At 36.3% G+C, this 21,139-nt stretch overlaps 1 protein-coding gene across 7 annotated transcripts in view; it reads right to left on the bottom strand.

Moving 5' to 3' along the window:
• Positions 1 to 258: 258 nt before the first annotated feature.
• Positions 259 to 21,139, bottom strand: part of LOC147760370 (transmembrane and coiled-coil domains protein 1-like) — a 70,393-nt gene continuing 49,512 nt past the window's right edge. For 2 of the 7 annotated variants that reach the window (XM_087018979.1, XM_087018978.1), the window contains exons 2-15: positions 19,737 to 20,030; positions 12,150 to 13,537; positions 10,732 to 10,951; positions 10,227 to 10,395; positions 9,836 to 10,061; positions 9,528 to 9,572; positions 9,352 to 9,384; positions 9,043 to 9,131; positions 8,317 to 8,389; positions 7,855 to 8,062; positions 7,222 to 7,356; positions 6,160 to 6,249; positions 4,284 to 4,462; positions 259 to 3,893 (exon numbers count right to left, since the gene is read on the bottom strand). In XM_087018979.1, the coding sequence (XP_086875105.1) occupies positions 3,767 to 3,893; positions 4,284 to 4,462; positions 6,160 to 6,249; positions 7,222 to 7,356; positions 7,855 to 8,062; positions 8,317 to 8,389; positions 9,043 to 9,131; positions 9,352 to 9,384; positions 9,528 to 9,572; positions 9,836 to 10,061; positions 10,227 to 10,395; positions 10,732 to 10,951; positions 12,150 to 12,244 (1,689 nt within the window). In that variant the 5' untranslated portion in view covers positions 12,245 to 13,537; positions 19,737 to 20,030 and the 3' untranslated portion in view covers positions 259 to 3,766. The remainder of the gene's footprint in view (positions 3,894 to 4,283; positions 4,463 to 6,159; positions 6,250 to 7,221; positions 7,357 to 7,854; positions 8,063 to 8,316; positions 8,390 to 9,042; positions 9,132 to 9,351; positions 9,385 to 9,527; positions 9,573 to 9,835; positions 10,062 to 10,226; positions 10,396 to 10,731; positions 10,952 to 12,149; positions 13,538 to 19,736; positions 20,031 to 21,139) is intronic. The other 5 variants (XM_087018980.1, XM_087018974.1, XM_087018975.1 and 2 more) reach the window with 4 other exon arrangements.

Here is a 21,139-nt window from a genome sequence, read left to right as displayed (position 1 = left end):
CACGGTCTGTGCCCTGAATACCCCACGGCGTAATTACGGGCAGCGCGAGCCAGTTACTTCCAAAGCTGTAATTAATTCTTGGCGCTGCCAGTAATTACGCCGCGGGGTATTCAGGGTACAGACCGTGATCACAAGATACCACAAATAGATTTTTAGAAAATAGATTTTTCATGTGAACGCAGCCAAAGACTGAATTACTGACTGCATGAGAGAGAGAGACAGAGAGAGAGAGAGAGAGAGAAACTGAAGCAAACAAAGTTGAACATTTCCAATCTTTATTTCAACTTGGCATTCAATAATTCTATTGAGTTGTCCACGTAAAACTGTATAATATCAGACATTATTATGTCTTCTTTAAAAACAAATAAAATCAATAATCACATTGGCCAAGTTTTACATTCCCAACCTATCACATACATGGTGAATTACCACTGGAGCTAAAATCAAGTGAACTTTCAACTCTTGGCAGCTGAACAAGCATTAAGTTAGTTTTTCTTATATCGGTGCATGACATACAGCAAGCTGTACTTGCTAATACCACGGAAGTCGGGGTTTCCATTGTCAGATAGTGTTTTTTGTCCTTCTTATCATTATAACAATGTTTACACCTCTGTTTTAGTGGCTGTCAAGGGGGGGGGGGGGGGGGGCGGCGGCGGCGTCCAAGTGACAATCGTCACAACCCAGCACAATAGTTTAGCACAACTAACCAAAATAATCATTAAGTCTACACCACCATTCTCACCTAACACAATGACGTTGACGCAGCAGTGGGCACAACCAGCACGATAACGTTTGACGCATCTGACACAATTATTGTGAACCATACCACACCCAGGGGCGTAACCAGGCATACGCACGGATGCACTGTGCGTACAATTTTTTGAGCCAACCATGATATTATTCTACATAAATTCAGTGTATTTTTCACGGAATATAATCGTACCTGGGAATTTTCAAAATCTGTGCGTACAATTTTAAATGGTCTGGTTATGCCCCTGCCACACCTGTCTGAGCACTGAAAGCTACAGCTGCCAAAGCATAGTCATTAGCTACTGCAAATGTGCTGCTTCAAGAATAACAATACAATCTTCAGTTCTTCACTAGAAGACTAAAAGGCAAGACAATTATTGTGTGCACATGTTCTTACAAACATTTTTGAACATTACAGGAATTATGGACAGGAAACAAAACTCACTACTATGTTTGACCATGAGCCATTGGTCCAGTTTTTTTTAACCCCCCCCCCTCTCCCCTCTTAATTATGGTACAATATCAGATATCTTGAAACAATATCTTCCTAGAGACTATTGCCCTTTGGTGTCTGTTATTAACATCATTAACAAAGTTCACTTGAAAACCAGTGAGAAAAAAATTAGCCAATCAGATTCCTGAACCTGAAATCAAATCAACTTATCCACTTTTCTCTAGGAAACAAGAAAAAGTTAAGAGTACATTCTTAGGAAGTGTGAAAAAAAAAAAGGTTTCACTAAAGCCACTAGGGGGCAGTAGTATCTAATCAGGGAACAATATAAAACATCTTGTTTTCTTACATATTAAGTACATCATTCTGATAGAAGTTTTCTACTAAAATATCCATGTATTTAACTAATCTGCAAGAGTGGTGAGTTAGAGACACAAAATGACTGCAAAAGTACACTGCTGAGCCATAATGCTTGGCTATTGTCACACTGAACAAGTATTTGCATTCACTTTCAGTATTCTATATGCGGTACATTTTACTTTGCTACACCTATGCAAACAGACATTTTCTGAAGGGACAAGATCTAATTATGAAGCAAATTGCACTTTCTTCTAGTGGTACTGTTACAAAAATGAAGAGAACATATCCTTTCCCCATATCACATTTCACTTGACAGTGCCAAAATTTTACCAATGACTATATAGTCTTTCTGATTTAGTTCAACATATACAATTTTGGACACCTTTTTTTGTTCAAGGGCAAAATATACACCCTTTCTTCAGGATAAAATGTACCCATGTGATAATATTGCTTGTGGTGGATTAACAGTTCTAAAAGTGTTACATGCCATTGTAAGATGAGCTAAGAAACAGCTCCAATTGTGTTAGACTGGATTTCCTTGGGTAGATAGTTATCATAGTGTTGGGTGTGACAGCATGGGGTAAAATAACCTCCGATTTTGTTCACAGTTTTTGAATAAGGTATGCTGGACAGCAAATCTGATTGATTGGGTGTAATTGTGTTGGGTGTGATTGTGTTGAGTAAGCCAAGCAGTTCCGATTGCATTAGGTGTGATTGCATTGAGCAATTCTTTCTGATTGAGCATGGGTTTAATATATTGACTGAGACAGTTGCACTCATCAACAGAATTATCTTTTCATCTTTCATCCTGTTTTTTCAAAGTACCCCCAAGGTGGAATTGTTCTACTTCAATACATGGTACACTTTTGCACCATTCTGTAAACAAATTAACAATGATTTTCAATTTCTTTGTCCGTTTCATAAAACCTGCATTTTTTTTTTGCACAATATACCAAAACCAAAATTTAAAGTCATATTCAATTTCTATTTTAAAGTCATATTTGATGAAATAATTCCCATATTTTTTTCTAGTAACATAAAGATTTTAACAAAATTTTGTGATTGTCTCTGGTAACTTTATACTAATATGCCACTATCTGGATCTGATTTAAAAAAATTCCAAAACAAAATTATAAATACATAACTACATATATTTCCCCATTAGTCAAAATGACTAAAAATTTGAAATATAAATTATACTATAATTTTAAAAAGATATCTGGCAAACAAATACATTGTTCATCATTTTTTTCAATGGATGAAGTCTTAAACGACCCCGAGCTCTCTACGGACTGCTTATTTTCCACACATCTTGTATCACACCATTTTTAAATCATGCTTGCTTCTGACATGAACAAGAACTCTCTCCACAACTGTAGCTCCTTTTTTCAATGAATGCAGTTTTAAATAAATACATACACCTTGAATATACACACCTGTACCTCACCCCATCCAGGTAAAACAAACTCTCAGTGCTATCAACAAATACAAATCTCTGTACACCTCACTGCCACGTATCTCCTGAATACCTTTCACCAACTCAACATGTGTTCTGAAGTCCAGAGTTTGACCTGAAAGCCATTTTCATATCAGCAAAAAAAATTACAATAGATACACCTAAGATATGAAAAAAATTCTTCAGTTTAAAAGAAAATGGATTACAGAATCTTCCAGTTTCTGTTAAATAAATAAAATGAAATTAGGACTGATAATGAAGTTGGAAGTTATTCTTCACAGTGATTGAAATCCTATTGGTTTTTTGTTTGAGATCCCATTGCTTCCAAATCAAATTCCATCTGGTTCTTGTGGGGGAAAAAGTTTCTCAACTGATATCTCCCTCAGTCCACAACTACAATCCCATGCTGGCTCCTCAAGCTAAATCGTGGAGGGTCCTGAACTGAAATGCCAAAGCTGGCTCTTCTTTAAGAAACGAGAGTCCTCAATTGAATTCCCATGCCGAGTACTCAACCCGAACCCCACACTGGCATCTCAAACAAAATCTCAGTGCATCCCAAATCAATCTGAATGCTTTTCAATGTAAAAATGAAGTCAGATATCGGTTCCTCAAATGGAAATCCCGCTGAATTCTCAACCGAAATCCCATGGTGGATCCTCAACCAAATCTCATATGAGTCTTCAATCAACCAATCTGGATCCTCCTCAATGCCTTATGTATCCTCAAAACCTAACACAGACAATAAACACCTATTTGCCAGACAGTATATGGGTAAAATATCCTGTGGTATGTGTCCATGCAGTCACTATAAGAGGCCAGTTATAATAGAGTAAGATACCCAGAGCTATCATCACTACTGTGCTCAGTAGACGTACCCTGAAATAGAAAATATAGTGAAATAAGTAGACATGGTATTTTTAATTAAAGCATAAAAAGAATGACTGTACTTACTTTGTGGTCATGAATGGCATGAGTAAGTTGGTAATGAGTACTTACTTTGTGGTCAAGAATGGCATGAGTAAGTTGGTGATGAGTACTTACTTTGTGGTCAAGAATGGCATGAGTAAGTTGGTGATGAGTACTTACTTTGTGGTCAAGAATGGCATGAGTAAGTTGGTGATGAGTACTTACTTTGTGGTCAAGAATGGCATGAGTAAGTTGGTAATGTGTACTTACTTTGTGGTCAAGAATGGCATGAGTAAGTTGGCAATGAGTACTTACTTTGTGGTCAAGAATGGCATGAGTAAGTTGGCAATGAGTACTTACTTTGTGGTCAAGAATGGCATGAGTAAGTTGGCAATAGTGGACACCAGGACTAGAATCACAGCTAAAACTGCCAGAACAACATTGATGAGTTTCGTGATGAGTGCCCTGGCGTTGGCATTCTCCACCCCCTCCATGGAGATCAACTGTTGCTGTTGCTGCTGCAGCTCCATCTTTGATATCTACAGAGAATAACCTCAGAGCTACAATAATATAATCTCAAAACCACTGTTAGGGGGCATTCAGAACAAATTAACCCTACTTACAGATACCCAGATCAAATAAGGCTGACCCACTTGAAAGCTTGCAGCATAAACCCCTAATATACACTGAATAGATCCCCTGTTGCGACTGTGCTGCAAGCTTTCAATCTTTCGATCTGTTAGTCTGCGGATCAACTTTGGTTGTGAATATGGTCTTACAATTAAAACTTGGATTTATTTCAGAAAACCAACAGCTCAAACTCAAAAAATCAAGTTACTTCAGATTTAAATATCATATTGCATTTCCACTCATCAAAGCTCTAGGTAATGGCAAAAAGTTCTCAGAAAGAAAGCTTGAAACCTTATTAGCTGTGGGTTTCAGTTTTTTTAATTCCTTGAAATATTATAACTCGTTTTTGTTTTGAGTCACCTAAGTACAGTAGTATCTCTAAGGCATTGCTGGAAGTTTTTTTTTTTTCTTTAATAATAGAAACAACATCTGGCTTAGGGTTGGAATCAACTTTATATTCAGGCAAGAGACAGTTTTGGGTGATTTGTCATGAAATATTCAACATAAAAACCTTGGAAACATATTAAGGGATTTTTCATTAATAATCTCTGGCATCAAACAAACAAAGTTGGTTTTTTGGAATAAGAAACATGCATTTGCAGAATTTTATGGTGTCATTCACTAGGGTTAGTTATTTAAAACAACATCAATCCAACAAAAATTTAAACCAATGATGTTTGCAGCATTATGTTTCAGCCACTATTGTTTTATTTTAACAACATAAATACAAACCAAACTTCTTAACTCAATCAACAACAGATAAAAAGTATTAGAATGGCAAAGTGGCAATCTCTTGTATTAATTTTTGAAAACAATTTTAAAAAGTTTTAATGTTAGATATCAAATGACATGAAATATCCAAGTAAATCCAGCACCCTCTATCCCCCCTACCCCCAACACTAAATTTTGGCCCTGATACACGCTACAAGAAAACTGTCATCATCCCCCCTCCCCCCCCCCCCACACACACGCACATGCCTTTTTGCCCCTCCAGTCTCACTCAAAGCAATGTAAAAGTAACATCAACCACTTCTGATATATACTAACATTATCTTCAATAATGGAAACTTGTTTTAACTCCAATCGGGCCATCTGATATAATGAGAGAAAACAAATCACATGCTGAATTCTTAATTGCATATTTGAATCAACAGGCAAGAGGTCATCTTTTGGATAATAAAGTTCTTTATTGGTGAACTGGGCTTAGAAAAAGCCCTGGGATATAAAAGGTCTATATTCCAGTATGAACAGTCTCTTGCCTGATAAAAAGTAAGATAATTATGTGTAATCTTCCTAACTGATTCATTAGTTGAAGTTAAGCCTTTTTTGAAGAACCTCATACAGTGTTGCTAATAAGACAGTATTCAACATGATTGATTATACTGTGTAATGTCTAATCAACAATAGAATAACAAATGTAAACAATTCGAATCTGTCCTAAATATACAAAAATATGTTCCATCATGTCTTCTCCAGCACAATCTCACCTAACACAATTCAATACCTCTCCTAACACAACTGCAATTGTTCCACCACGTCTCCTCCAGCACAATCCCTCCTAACACAATTCTATATCTCTCCTAACACAATTGTTTCCTGATCTTACCCTTGTCTGACAACTCTCCAGCATCTCCTGCATGTCTCTGGTTCTCTCCTCTAACTGGTACTCCATTTTTTCTTCCATACTGGAAATTTCCTACAAATACAAAGCTTTTATTTGAAGATACTGAACACTGACCCCGACAGTTATGGAAATAAAAGAAAGCAATGCCCTTAGCCAAATATCAGGCCTGCTGCAAATTTGCTGAAATATTGCTGCAAATTAGCAGCATTTTTGCAAACTCTGGCAAACTTGTTGCTGCAAACCTTTCACCTTGCTAATGGCGAGCCTTAATAATGGGAACATTACATGTTATGGTACTTTTTTATTTAAGAATATTGAAGATTTTAACATGTGCACTTACACTATTTAACAGTGGCACTGGCATTAATTGAGTCAGGGCAAACATGCCTTTCTGTTTAAACCAAATAACATTTAAAACATCAATACCTGAGGGAAAAACTATCTATGTTTATAAAATTTTAAATACACATTTATATCAGTTAAAAACAAGGCAGCAAAGCTGTCAAATGTACAGACAAAAAACAGAAAATAAAGATGCAAACAAGCCAAAAGGTAAAATGGTTTTCCATTTATGGTGTTATCGGTGCTGTATATATGCTGAAAAAAGAGAAAAATAGCCTAAATTCACTAAAAATGACCCAATCATGCTGATTTTCGAACTTGACCTGAGTATTATAAATATTCATCAGTTCTGTAAGTTTCAAGCCAAAAGGTAAAACAGTTTTCCACTTATCGTGTTATCGGTGCTGCATATATGCTGAAAAAAGTGAAAAAACAGCATAAATTCCCTATAAGAGACCCGATCATGCTGATTTTCGAACTTGACCTGCGTATTATGAATATTCATCAGTTCTGTAAGTTTCAAGCCAAAAGAAAAAACAGTGTTCCACTTATGGTGTTATCAGTAAAATTGCACGGCGACGACGGCAACGACGACGACAGACGCAGATGACGGCTATATGTACAGACACATCTGTGTCTGTACATAAAAATTAAAGGCAATCTGCGCTTAGGAATTATCCATCTGAGTGGAGTGAATGTTACCTGTTTTAAATTTGTTATTTCGTGCTGGTGAAGCTCCGACAGGTCATTAATGGCCTCTTCCAGTCGGTCTTGCCGATATTTGTTCTCTTCTGATAAACTTTTCATCAACTCGTACCTCTCACTCTGCATCGTGTCCTGGAATATCACAATCACTCTGAGCTTGATTCCTGATTCAATCATTCTCTTTCACTGTTAAACATATTATGACTAAAAGTATAATCTGCCCTGTAAAACCTGTCATGTGCCCATCCAATTTTTTTTTTGACTTCTTGAAATTTTACAACTTTAATTATACTTTTCTTCTCCAATAGGCTGTTTGGATATCTCAAGTTGTGTGATATTAATGCTCTGCAGGTTGAATAAGAAGTTACTTAATCCCAATGAGGCGTTCAAAATGGTATTCACACTGGAGATTAAAATATTAGGAAGCATCAAACAGGTGCTAAGTTAATAGCCATAGGAGTTTTCATGAAAGAAATCCCAATTTTAACAAGGTCACAATGATCTCTTCTCTAGGTGGCATTTTATCCAATATGACCCACCAGTAGGTGGCACTTAATGCAACAGGAGACAGCAGGTCACAATGACCTCATAAATAGTCGGCGTTTTTAACCAATACAAGACAGCACCCACCTTCAAAGACTCCAGCATCTCATGCAGCCTGTCTTGGGTCTCTCTCATTTCCTGGATGTCCTGCCTCAGCGGCTCCAGGTCCACTGGCTCGGGCGGTGCAATGTCCAGTTGCCCTGACCGTTTGGGACTGCTTCCACTCTGGATACCACTTGGTCCCGAACTGCTGGCAATACTGGACGCGTCCTCTTCATCTGACCGGTACTTGAAACTGACCACATAATGTTAAGATTTAAGTTATATTTTTGTATGGTTAAATACATCACTTTCTTTTACAAGACTCAAATTTTACGTTGATTTGACATGGCGAAAGTGAGCTCTTCTTAGGACTAAGTACAGTTTACAATCTTTGTGTGATTTCTTGGTTGATTAGCCTTAACACATGTTATAATTAGCTAGAAAATGAATAAATGAACATAAAAACGGGAAACTAGAGAGTTGAATGGCTCAAATGTTTTACAATACCTGCTTGGTAGCGTTCCACTTCCATGATATTCCTTCCCGACCTCATGGCCGCGTACACCTTCTTCTATATTTTCTGTAAAGAAAAATTTTAAAAATGAACTCAAAAATCAAATGAATGTACTTGAAAAGAACCAGTTTTTACCCAACAACTAAGTCTAAAACCCCATTCCCGGAGAAACCATCAGTCTATGTAGATCGATTCAACTCTGTGGGGACTCTTGCTTATTGCAATCAGCTTAAATAAAAGACACATCACCTCTAGATTCCAATGTACTTGTATAATCACTGGTTGTCCTCAACTTTACTTTACCCCAGAAGATGGCGCATAAATCTGTCAAAATGATTGCACTCAGGGAGGGTCCCTGCACAGTTGGATCGATCTACTTAGATTGATGGTGTCTATGGGAATGGGTCCTTAGCTTCTTACCCAAATGAGCAGGCTTCAAAATATGTAAGTCTGGGTTAAAATACTTGTACGGAGATAAAACTTTTGGAGGTTGGAAAAACTACCCACAACCCCTTAATTTTCCCCCCTGCTGCATATTGGTCAACAAACTTTGAAAAAACTGTATTTTTTTCTAGCCCAACACCATTTCTATAGGTCAATAGCCCATAACTAGTGGTTAACAACATAGCTTGCTTCAATGTGTTAAGTTTTATTGTTATAAGCAAACAGAAATATGAAACACTGCTAGAAAACATGCAGCCCCCTAGAGGGCCACTTACCCAACTTACTGAGGGTATCTATGTTGTCAGCACTTCCAAATTTATTTTTTATTAAATGTGCAAACGACCTGGGTTTGGACACAATGGCACTGAAAACAATAGCAAAGGATATTTATTGTGCAGCAAATCAAGAAAAACTTGACATAAACATACGCATGAAGAATTATATCGGATTCAATCTTCATGAAATTCTGGGTATTGTTTTGGCTATTTCGGTGAGAACAAAGTACATATTTAATGCTATTTATCTCAACTAAACGACAGATCATATCCGACTCCCAACTAATAATTAGGAAAATAATCACTTACTCTGTAGCACCCCTTATGTTGCTGGCGACACCTCTGAAATGGATAAACACTCAAAATAACATCATATTTTCAAAACAATTTGACAAAGAAAATCATTTTATAGCAATATTAGCCAAACATAACGGAACTTTGAAAAATAAAACATGGGAGGATTTTTCATGATGTGGACTACCTACCCAGAAAATCCTGTTAGGCCTGTTTTAATGTTGCCTCCCACATTTCTAAAATGGTAAAAAATTAATCATATTACATTAAAAAAAATCCTTATGGTTACTATCAAAATCTGAAAGATACAAAATATCCTATAGTGTCGTTTTACATGTTCCATGAACTCTGTAATACTGCACAATACAAGTGTCGTAGAGACCCTGAAGGACAAATTTCCCAACAAAACTCACAGACAACAAGCTTTTTGTAGTCCTATGCTAAGTCTACAAATCTATTTTTTTTTTCGAACAAGTGCTCAGTGTCACAGAGTGCCTACTTTATTCCCTGTCCCATATCACGCAGCACTTCCTTGGCGGGTTTGTGAGCAGACACCCCATAGGTCTCAACGTCTTTAAGTTTCCGTTGATAACTTTCCAGTTTCTTTTGCAACTGCGCAATACTTTGTGCTGATTTCTGGTTCTTCTTCTCGAAGACCGTTTTTATCCGCTGAACCTGTTGCTTGTCGGCACCAGAGGCGAGTTTGAGGTATTCATTTACATTCTCTGGAAATAAATAAAATATCATGTTCATATCATCCAATTTTCCCACAAGCTCTTTCCATGGTTCTGACTTTTTTTCACTTCGCGTTTTTCTTAAACTATTTAATTTTGTCAAACTTCTATGCTGAATTAAAAAAAAAATCATCCAAATTTCCCACAATCTCTTACTTTCTTTTGCTCCCTGTTCTCCCTTAATTAAGTCTTTAGTTTTCTGTATCTTATGCTGCAGGTGCTCGCAGGCAGCCTTTGTGCGATGTGGGTCCACGTCACCCGCCGCCGTGTCCGTATCATCCCAGCCGGACTCTGATCCTCCATTGGCTGAAGAGACAGTGCTGTCCTGTAAATAAGAATAACATTAAATCAAATTAAAATAAATATATCAATAAATAAATCAACAAACACTTGTATGATGACAATCTCACACACATCCTCAGAAACAATCATCATCTTTTTTTTTTGTTTTTTTCGTTACAGTATCTTATGGCAAATTTTCACAGTATGTTGGAATTAAAGATTTCACCAATTAACCACCCACGCCAGACACCAAAATATCAAGCATACGATGTTTCCAATAGTGGTTTAAGAATAAATAATGTACCACCATCAGGGTTCAAAAGAAAATAAAACAAAAATAAAATGAAAAACAGTGAACATCAAAGAAATACAATCTCACCTCTCCTACCGTCTGTAGCTCTTCTTGGCTAAGAGTGGCGCCCTCTTCAGTGGGTAAAGTGGCAGCCAGAGTGTTAGCGCCAGCACTAACAGATCTCGGCCTATTGACTGCGACCCCGCTGCCTCCCGACCCCCCATTACTGGCTGTCTCCCCAGACTTCTTCAAAGTAAGCGGACTTTTCTTTCGTTTGAGAGGAGGCTTAACTGCATCTGATTTTTTCCTGAAATAGCGAGAAATATTTTTTAGTACATGAATTTCAACATTTACGATGTTTATCATTATCAAATTATTGCATTATATTGGTAAAGCAACTATTTCATAAAATTATTCTATAAAAGCATAATGAAAGCAAATATAATTAGAGGTGTCAACATCATCACAAAAACCACTGAACAGACTGACAAACATATCATATGCACATACAACATCATAAACCCACATGTACACACGCAAACTGCATCTTTGATTTCGTGTGTTAAAACTGACTGTTTTGTCTCTCATCAAATGACCCAGATAGCACTCCATGCCCCACAAAATGTCATCTATCATCTCTTAATTAAACAGCACACAGCAATATTGATCTTAGACTCATAAAACTTTCCCTAAACGGAGACAAAGATTATTGTAAACTGATCTTGAAATATGTAACATGGACAAGATAAATGCTTCTAAGATAAGTGTTTTCTCCACTGTGCACACATATCACAAACAACTGAAAACTGATTGAACAAGTATGACATGCTGCATAACACAATCAACCATACATGTACTAGTAATTTCTTTTTTCATTTTTGCTTCATTTTCTCTCCTTCACTACGTACCCTACTCATGATAAAAGTTCACAGTCAAAATCCTTTAAACACACAATCTTGATGCACGCACCAAACTTCAAGTTTTAAACTATATGATCCACACACAGTTAAATATTTATGACCCACATGGAAAAGACCAACATAGATTCCAAAAGTGAAGACATACGCACATGTGCGAGCATGCATAAACACACATATTCCCTCTCTCAATTCAAAACTTCCAACAACCGTTCCCACTACCACACTGATGATGACAGTACACAAATATTTCACATGTACACACAAAACATTCAAGTACCTATCTGAAAGAAAAAAGACTGTATAAAGTAAAAAATTATAAAATCAATATAAAAAAGAGTGCTATCCTTATGCTTTATAAACTGTTTTATACCAGGTTGAAATAGATAATTTAGCAAAGCCAAAGTATTTTTATATGTACAAAAATTTAGTTAAACATGTGGGTAGCTTTACTTCAAATTAACAATAAATTGCTATAATAATACATGTGAAAGTTAGAGATAAATTATGTTAAGCATGTTCAGACATCAATACAAAATCAAGCGCTGTTGCCTGGGGGGGGGGGTATATAAGACCACAAACTGTTACCTAATTATTGGTAAACTCAGTCGCCTTCGCATTTTCATCGATTGGGTGGCCCGCAGAGCAAACGTTACACTTCCTGACGCGTAATCTGAAGACATGGACGGCGTTCTAAGACTTAAAAGATTTCCCAATATCTGTCTGTAGCCCTGAGAATAAACGAGTACAGGAGAAAATTTCCTGTGTGATTGTGTAACAGTATCTGGTTAAGTTGCCTCCAGGACCAACCAATACAGCAGTTTAATCAAGATTCTGGAATTGCATGTACAGAACAGCTAACTGCTACACACAATTCCAGTTTGGTACAGTGGTGAGTACTCATCCCAGTGGGCAGGCAATGGGAAAATATAATGAAAATGACGTCTGTGCCATGAGTTTTAAACACATCAAGCTTCACATTATGTCCCGGTTAATGTAACAGAACACAATTCAGCAGAATTAATACATTACATATTGGCATCTGCTATTACATGTAATGCTCCTCTCTATGACACGTAGGCTTCTGTGTTATGTCTTATATGTCTGATATGTGATATATATTCCGGCGTCAGCGCAGTATAATCCTACTACTCGTAGGATTTATTCCTATCACAGATAAGTCATGATCCTATGTCCTGCAGGATATAATCCTGTTATCAGCAGAGTTTAATCCTATCAACAGTAGGATACAATCCTATCACCATCAGGAAAAAAATCCTGCCACTCACAATGTCCAATTATATAATCCCCAGGATGTGCTACGTTGATAAATATATGTAGAAAATGAAGTGTCACAAAAGGCAGCATGGATTTCTAGTCTATGTGGTATATATTATCTCTCCATGTCAAGTCTTCATTAGTTTCACAATTCCCTGGTAAATGGTGCTGAAACCCACTCCTCTCCAGGATATGTTTCTGTAAATTACATTACAATGGACTGTTACTTTTACTTTCTAGTCTCCACAGACAAACAGAATGAAGCCTGCTACACTGTTCAGTGACAAACAGTGCTATCTCGGTGTTGTTCTTGATACTGTTGATGTCATAAGATCCACGGTGTTTTTATAATGAATATGACCAAAGCTGAAGAAGCCACTTTGTCTGGTGATCAAGTCAATAGTCTCCTGTGACCCAAGCTGACTTTTCGTGATCATTCATCATCAAGTGCACTGTGAGATAACGATGGCAATTTAGAGCTCTTTCAGAATGCATTGCCTGATGCCGCTGATTAGGTGATTTAGAGAGAACTTATTTCCTGCTCCAGTTCTCTAGCACTCAAAATATTGCCGTTCCTTGAGGCAATGACGCACCGAGTCTGATTTTCCAACCAATGTGGAAATATTGTTCACTGCAGATGCTTTCATGTGGTTCAGGTTTCTACTTGAAAGGTTCTTAGAAAGTCTGGCAGTAGGATTCTAAAATTAATACCAAAGGGAAAAATGAGCACATAGCTATAATAATGCATTAATAAGGAGATCCTCTGAATTATTTCTCCTATAATTCAATTGCTGTTGATTTGTATTACCTATTGCAAAAAAAAAAAAAAATAATAATAATAAAAAAATAAAAAAATAAATAATAATAATAATAATAATAATGGTATACTTTATCTTTCATTCTATGTCTGAAGTTGAGACAGAATGTAGACGAAGGTCTTACATGTACTAGTATGTCAGTGAATCTGTCACTACTTTTACAGGTATAGTGCCAGTGCAGAAACTACCTGAAAAAGTGAGCCCATGTGCCACAATCTCTTTAAAGTTGACATTCAGAATCTTATCTATTCCAAAGTCTCAAAAAATCTTGTTTCTCTTGAAGAAACCTTTGATGCAAAGTAACTTCTTGTTCTAATCAGTTAAATACCAAAGCATTTGAGACAACCTTTCCCCAAAACGCATATCTTTCAAACCAATTGCTTTAAAACATAGTCACTATTGGTTTTTAACGCTCTCAATTACATGAAAGAAATAACTAACTTTAAACTACTGTAGCACAAAAAGTTATGGACTTCACCTGGTAAAATTGAAATTTAAGTATAGCAAAATTGCTTTCGAACCCCTGTTATACAGCCTAAGGGTCCATTCCCAATAAAACTATAATTATATGTAGATTTTGATAGAAGATTAAAATAGATGAATGCAATTAGATTAACTGCATGACAAGCATCCTCAAGCAGGCAGGGAGTAAATATACTTTTGTGTGCATTTGGCCCTCTCAAAACGAAAATAGAGTTAATCTGATTGCATTTGGCAAGAGTCCCCACAGGTTTGGGTGGATCTATTAATTGGGAGTGGGCCCCACTTCAAGTGCTGTAGGAAGGCCCCCTAAAGTCCTGGTTACAAGGCAAAGAAGAAAAATTCCAAGTTTTACCATCACGTCCATATAACAAGATATTTCAATGTACAAGAAATACCATTAAAAAACTCCTTGCAAAGGTGTGAATGAGTTGGAACAAAATATCCTCAAAAAACTTTATCATCACATCCTTAAACAGTTACTGCCAAAAACTTTCTTACCCAAAAGAGGCACCAGGGGTTGAGAAACTATTGGCTGAAAGGAAAACCAGTGACCAGGAACCAAAGAGATTTTACACAATTTTACTGACCAGTCCAGTTTTTATCTTACCTTCTTTTTTCAAAGAACCAGTGTTAACACTACAGACTATATTCTGTAATGGCTCAATCTTTTCAATGAGGAAAAACTAACAATTTTCAAGATACATAATTTTAAAATTATTTAAAACTTATTTCTGTGTAGCATCTGTGGTGCTTTGTCTGCATACAATAGAACTATTAGGTAGCCTGTTAATCAGTTTCGTTTCTACCACTCAAAAAGAATAAGCTATTTTTAAGAATCTATGACTTTAAAAAATCTCTCTCTCTAAGATGCATAATTTTCCATATTGAAAAGATCCGAGTCATTACAGTATATTGTGAGACATTCCATTGTTCTGTTTGTTACATTTTCCTCTGACGACATCATTCACCCTTTCTCCAGAATATCGTAGTCTGACAGTGAACACAACAACATGCTAATATAGTTGTTAAGGTTTCCTGCAGCAGTGAAAAATGATCGCAACTAGAAAGTGATTTTCTATAAATAGAACCCATTTAATATGTTCTTTAAACCATGACATCAAACTCCTAGCTGAATTGCTTAATGGGGATGCTATTTCAATATGCTCCATACTGCTGAGAAGATCAACTGATTACAATTTTTTTTCTTTTTTCAATGAGTAAATGAGCCATTGCAAGTTAGGTCATTAGACAATTTTAAATTTTTTTTTCTGCAACAAATCTGAGCTATCTACAGCTTAATCTTAGTAAAAGAAGACCTAATAATTTAGTAAAAAAATATTTAAAGCTATATCAATTTCAAGCTGTTACACTTAAAATGTCCTTATACTTCATACTATACTTTATTATATAATTTTTATCATCCATAATTTTTTCATACAACATGAGACAAAAGGAAACAAAATCAATTCAATCCAAATGACTAAACTTCTTCCTAAAACTGTTTTACCAGGATAATTTGTACTGTACTAAAGCAAATGCAAAAATCAAGTATCACTTTATATCACCTAAAAAAACAACCAAGTCTAGTTAATTTAAAATCTATTCATCTCATGAATATCACACCAAACTCAAAGAAATGATCTGGGGTAAATGTTAAAAAAAAAATTCTTTCAAAGAGAGTAGGACAAAGGGAAATGTAGTCTTGCAAATATCTCAAAACAGGACGAAGTCTTAATCAACTGAACTAGAGCCTAATGATAATCACAGCCTGTAGTTAGGTCGCTAATTTAAAAAGCTTGTTTCCAATCAATTTTCATCAGCTTACTGTACTCGCTGTAGTTTGAACCCTAGCCATATTAATTTCATCCGGTTGCCTCTGCCAAGAAGGAATATATATTTTTTTGCCTTTGGTTGTTATTTAACTTAACAACCTATCCAATAATTTTTGAAACTTGGGATATTATCTAAGAGGGTATTCAGAGCAAGCTGATCCTTGGACTAAAAGACCCGCGGACTAAACATAGCCAACTCACTTAAAAGCAGCGCTGACTACATCCCTGATGGCCTCCCTGTGCCACACACCCTGTCGTTGTAGGAGCCTTGCATTTAAACCTCGGAGCTGAGATTTAATCTGATCAATGGCGCGTGTAGAGGTGGGGAGACCATCAGAGGATGAAGCAGTGCTGCTTTTAGGTGGGGTCGGCCATATTTAGTCCACGGATCAGTTATCTGATCATCTGTTCTGAATGCGCTCTAATGTGGTTCATTAATAATACACCCTGAGATACAGAGACTACTGGAAACTATTTTCTATTAACAGCATGCATAGGTCGTTCTCCAGAAACCTTTGAATACCAGGGTGAAGAACAGCAGGGGGCTCAGAGATTATTGAACAACTCAATATCCTGCATTGTATGCTGGAAATAAATGGATTTCAAGCATCTGCACTGCAGAATGAAAGTGCCTTAGCGTATTTAAAATTAAGGTTTTATGGAGGGAATGAGCAGTTACCATAAGCTGCCTCAGCTTACAGTGACATACACATACAGACACACACACATCAGCACTGTAGATTGAATATACTGCATTCTTTAATCAATTAAGGTTTTATGGGTGATCTAGAAGTAACTATGATAGTAACCTTTCCTTCAAGGAGACAAACACATAAGCCTCCTCCCTCTCTTTTTCTCTCTCACATCCACACTCTCTCATTTTTCCTTCTCTCTCTCTCTCTCTCACTCACTCACACACACACACACACACACACACACACAAAACACACACACACACACAGACACACACACACATATTATATATTAACTTCAGATCTGACACTGTACACACAACCTTACCTGCTAAAACACGTGAAGAAACGACAATACCAACACTTCACTTTGACATAGTGAGCTATAACTGATTTATACCTGCTCAAAGTGGACGAAAACTCCCAATATTTTCATACAACCAACTCCAGTCATACAGCACCCTTTTAGAAAATTCAATAACATCTCTGCTTGTAGTAAAATTTACTCTCTTACATAAGTTTACTCACACAAAACAGCTGGTGTCTGTACCATGTTCTGGCACCAGCATGAATCTGAGGCCAGGTACAAATATTACGACGTTACACTAACACAATAGCACACAAATATCCCCACAATACTCGGGCTTTGTTGTCCTTGCAGGGGATACACTGCAGCACACAATACATTGTGTACTAACAAACAAAGACTTTTGAAACAGATGGCTGGATATTGGCCGAGTTACATCAGATTGTATATGAACATGTACATTGAAATAATTCAAACTACCTGTCCTTAACATCAGCCTTGCACTTCTTGGTGAAAATTAGGCACCACATTCCATTTAATTTACTACTTAATAACTGTATACACTGTGTGCTAAGAAACAAAGACTCGGAGGGAGAGAATGAGGTCATCGCACTCAATGTTACACCACAGACTGGTGCAGACAATGGCTTCATAAACCAGATAAACTGTGACTCAGGTCTTGTTTACTAGGAAGAATGAATGAATGATTGAATGAATGAATGAACTTGAAAAGCACTCAAGAGAGTGAAAACTCTTCCCAAAGCAGCCCAAATCATTATTAATTCATCAATTAATGCATCACCAAACCTAACTGATTTTAAGTTCACCCATTTCTGACTTATCATGAAAATTTTGATAATAACTGTCCATAACTTTTTGAGTTAGGTTGTTATTAAAAAAAAAAAAAAAAAAAAAAATCTCAATGATGAAGGTCATGAATGAATTTTCTGGATGAACACTTATTAGACTAGTACAAGAAAGAGTGGATTTAACATTGACACTGGGTGTTAGTGATCAGGGGAGGGGGAATACAACACTTGTCTATGTAGTCTTCCCCCTCTTTCATGATTCATGGTGGTGGTGGTGGCGCAGGGGGGGACCACAACTCAGCATGGACTAAAATCATGTAGTACAGTGCAAGTCATGACTAACTGTGCAAACTGCTTTCTAGTACAATAATAATAAGAAGTGTATGGGATTCCTATTAGGCATGTACAGGATGCTCTAAGCCACATTTCTGTGGTGTTGATGTTCAATTTACTCAGTCCAATACACAAATACAGCTCCCCCAGTCTAGACAGCGATTAGAGAGTCTAATGAAATGAGAATTTATAAATAGAATTGAAAGAAAATCCATTTAGCTGGGTATTTGATGCTCCAGAACATGGAAACTAGTCGATCTGATGTGATTTCAAAACATCTGGCTGAATATAGAGTTACATACGATTGTATAAGAATATGCACATTTATATAATTAAAAGTATCTGTCCATAACAACAGCCATGCACAATAGGCACAATATTCCATTTAATACTTTACTTTCAACTCTGTTGACCACTAAAATGTTTACAGATAAATTTTACGGACTCTCTACAGTACTAATTTTACATATGTGTGTGTATGACATACACAGACAATTAAATAAATAAGAGTTGAGAGGAAATATCTCATTCTAAGATACTGCTCAATTATCTTATATGTCATTATGTTATATGTCATTAAGAAAACTCAAAGTTTGGTCTTAAAAATCTGCAGCAGCTTTCTGAAAGCAGCACCTGATGTTTTTTTTAAGTTAATCAAAAGAGCTCCACATCTCAGATGCACTCAAAGCCACAATCCATTGATTCAAAAACTGAGATTAAATTGTAATATCTTCTCCCCTGCTTGTGTTAGGCAATGATGTCTCAACATGAAAGAACACATGCTTTTTATCTAAAGAAAATTTAGTACACTTGAGCTCCTAATTGCCTCATTTTCCATCAATCATGTACATTTATTTCCCTTTCCACTCCAAAGTAATCACGCAAACGCACCTTCCATTGATCGAGAACATTTTCTCCCTCCAATCAGACATTTTTTCCTCCAATCTGACAAATTTACTTCCTTTATATCTATAAATCCTGATGCAATAAATTTTCTACATCTTATCCTACCTGCATAACAAGGAGTTCCACAGACCATGAAGAACTCCAACAAAAAGAAAGAAAACAGCAACAAAAAGTAAGAAACTTCAGAAAATAGCGCAACAACTTCCAGATTAATTAGCCACTCCAGACACAAAGTGCATTTTGATAACATTTCAAAATGGATTAGTTTTAAGTAATACCTGATATTCGGCATTTGTGTGCATGCGTGCCTAAGCTTTTGGGTCAACATATAATACCATTTAACTGCAAAGTCAAATCAAAAGAAATCCACATTGTTATCAATATAAAAACACAGAAAGATGAGAGATGTGAATCCTTATATATGCTGACTGTATATGCAATTTCAAAAAGTGTGTAACTGAAAAATGAGTTTGTGGAGAAAAGTTGATTACTTCCAACATCTTATCCTCAGAAATTGTGGTGCTTTCAATCATAATATTATACAATGCAAGACTTGGCACTAGGAAATATAACTCATGTAATAAAAACAGATAATAAACTGTCATGGGTTTTATGGATGCAATTAAATGCCTTCAAATAAGTCATTTTAAATCAACTAATTCCTGTTACATTAAATTATTTAATATCTTGCATAATCACATTTACACAACTTCTTACCTGTAAGACAATTCTTGTTAACCCTTTGCTCGACCAGTCTTCCTTAATTCATTTAAGTCTTAATCCATTATGTATCATGTCCTTTCTATCCTTCTTGTACAAAGCAAAATATCTGTGTTTTTGGCAAAGATTTCCTGCAAAATCCACTCAAGGGATTCACTTGTAGATATAGAGTTATAGCGTGGTGACACCTGGTGGTGAAATTCAGCAGTGCCCTCTGTTGGTGAACTCCAGTACTGTCCTCTGGTGTTATTTCCTCAAATCAAATTAGATCTTGGTATTTTTCTGGGAAATCTGGAAATGGAGCAGACGACAAAGGATTAAAGCAAGGAAATGTATATAATATATGATATATTATGAGAGAAAATAGGTTTCTCACTTTGGTTTGATGTCTGTTGCAGGAAACCACATCCTGTAATTCAATTAGATGTTTCTCATGTTTATGAAAGATTGATTAGTTTTTGCAGTCTTAAGCCTTCTTAACTGAACTTACAGAACTTGAGCATGAATTAGATAATATTGCTACTTTGTAAATCCAACAAGCTGGTATCAACAATTAAATGTTAAAATATTGAAAAATCATAAAAAAATTGTATGCTCCATTCAATCTAAAATGAAATTTTTTGTAGGCAAATGAATTGATTATATTTTAGCCAAATAAGAAATGTGGAATTTCATTGGCAATTAACACCTTAAGAAAAATCAGTAAAATATTATACATATGACACCTTCATCAACAACATTAATCTTAAGTCACAACAACCTCAGAGGAATAAAAACCTAAATTTAGAACATCTATATATATTTCAATATTACTTCTCATATAAAACTACTAAGAGTATAAAGGTGAAATTATAGAGAATGTGTTAAGTACATGTATGTCTATACTAGTACATGTTTAGAGCTGATAACCCCGCAGTCTTTACAACCAAATCAGTACCAGACAAAAAGGTGGATTTACAGGCCACTTTTGACTGGCAACAGTGGCAAATGATCTGAGCAGATTATGTCATAATTATTTTATTATTTCAAAACAGAGAAAGCTGCCTCAATCTCTTCCAGTCCCGTAGCCAGGGGGGTTCAGGGGGTTCGAAAGAACCGCCCTTTTTGCTAGGAAAAGGTCCACTCTGAGTAAAATTTGATCTAGGTACATGGAGTTTTTATGGAAAAAGGTCCACTTTTTCAGAAAAAGAACCCCCCTTTTGAAATTGCTGGCTACGGGCCTGTCTTCCCTGTCCCGCCTGCTGTCATCCCAGAGTTTGTGGCCCTAACACCTGTCTACTCAGTCCAATTATTATAACTGCCTAACTTACTATGTATTTTTTATCATTATCATTTCGTGTCTAATCGCAATGAGCTATCCTAATCTCTATTTTGTCCCACCGACTGCCTCTGCATGGTTT

The sequence above is a fragment of the Lingula anatina genome, chromosome 8, assembly GCF_051362555.1.
Source record: "Lingula anatina isolate TDL-2025a chromosome 8, LinAna3.0, whole genome shotgun sequence".
Classification (NCBI taxonomy): Eukaryota; Metazoa; Brachiopoda; class Lingulata; order Lingulida; family Lingulidae; genus Lingula; species Lingula anatina.
Note: the sequence above shows the minus strand (reverse complement) of the source record. Positions and strands in the feature narration are given on the sequence as shown.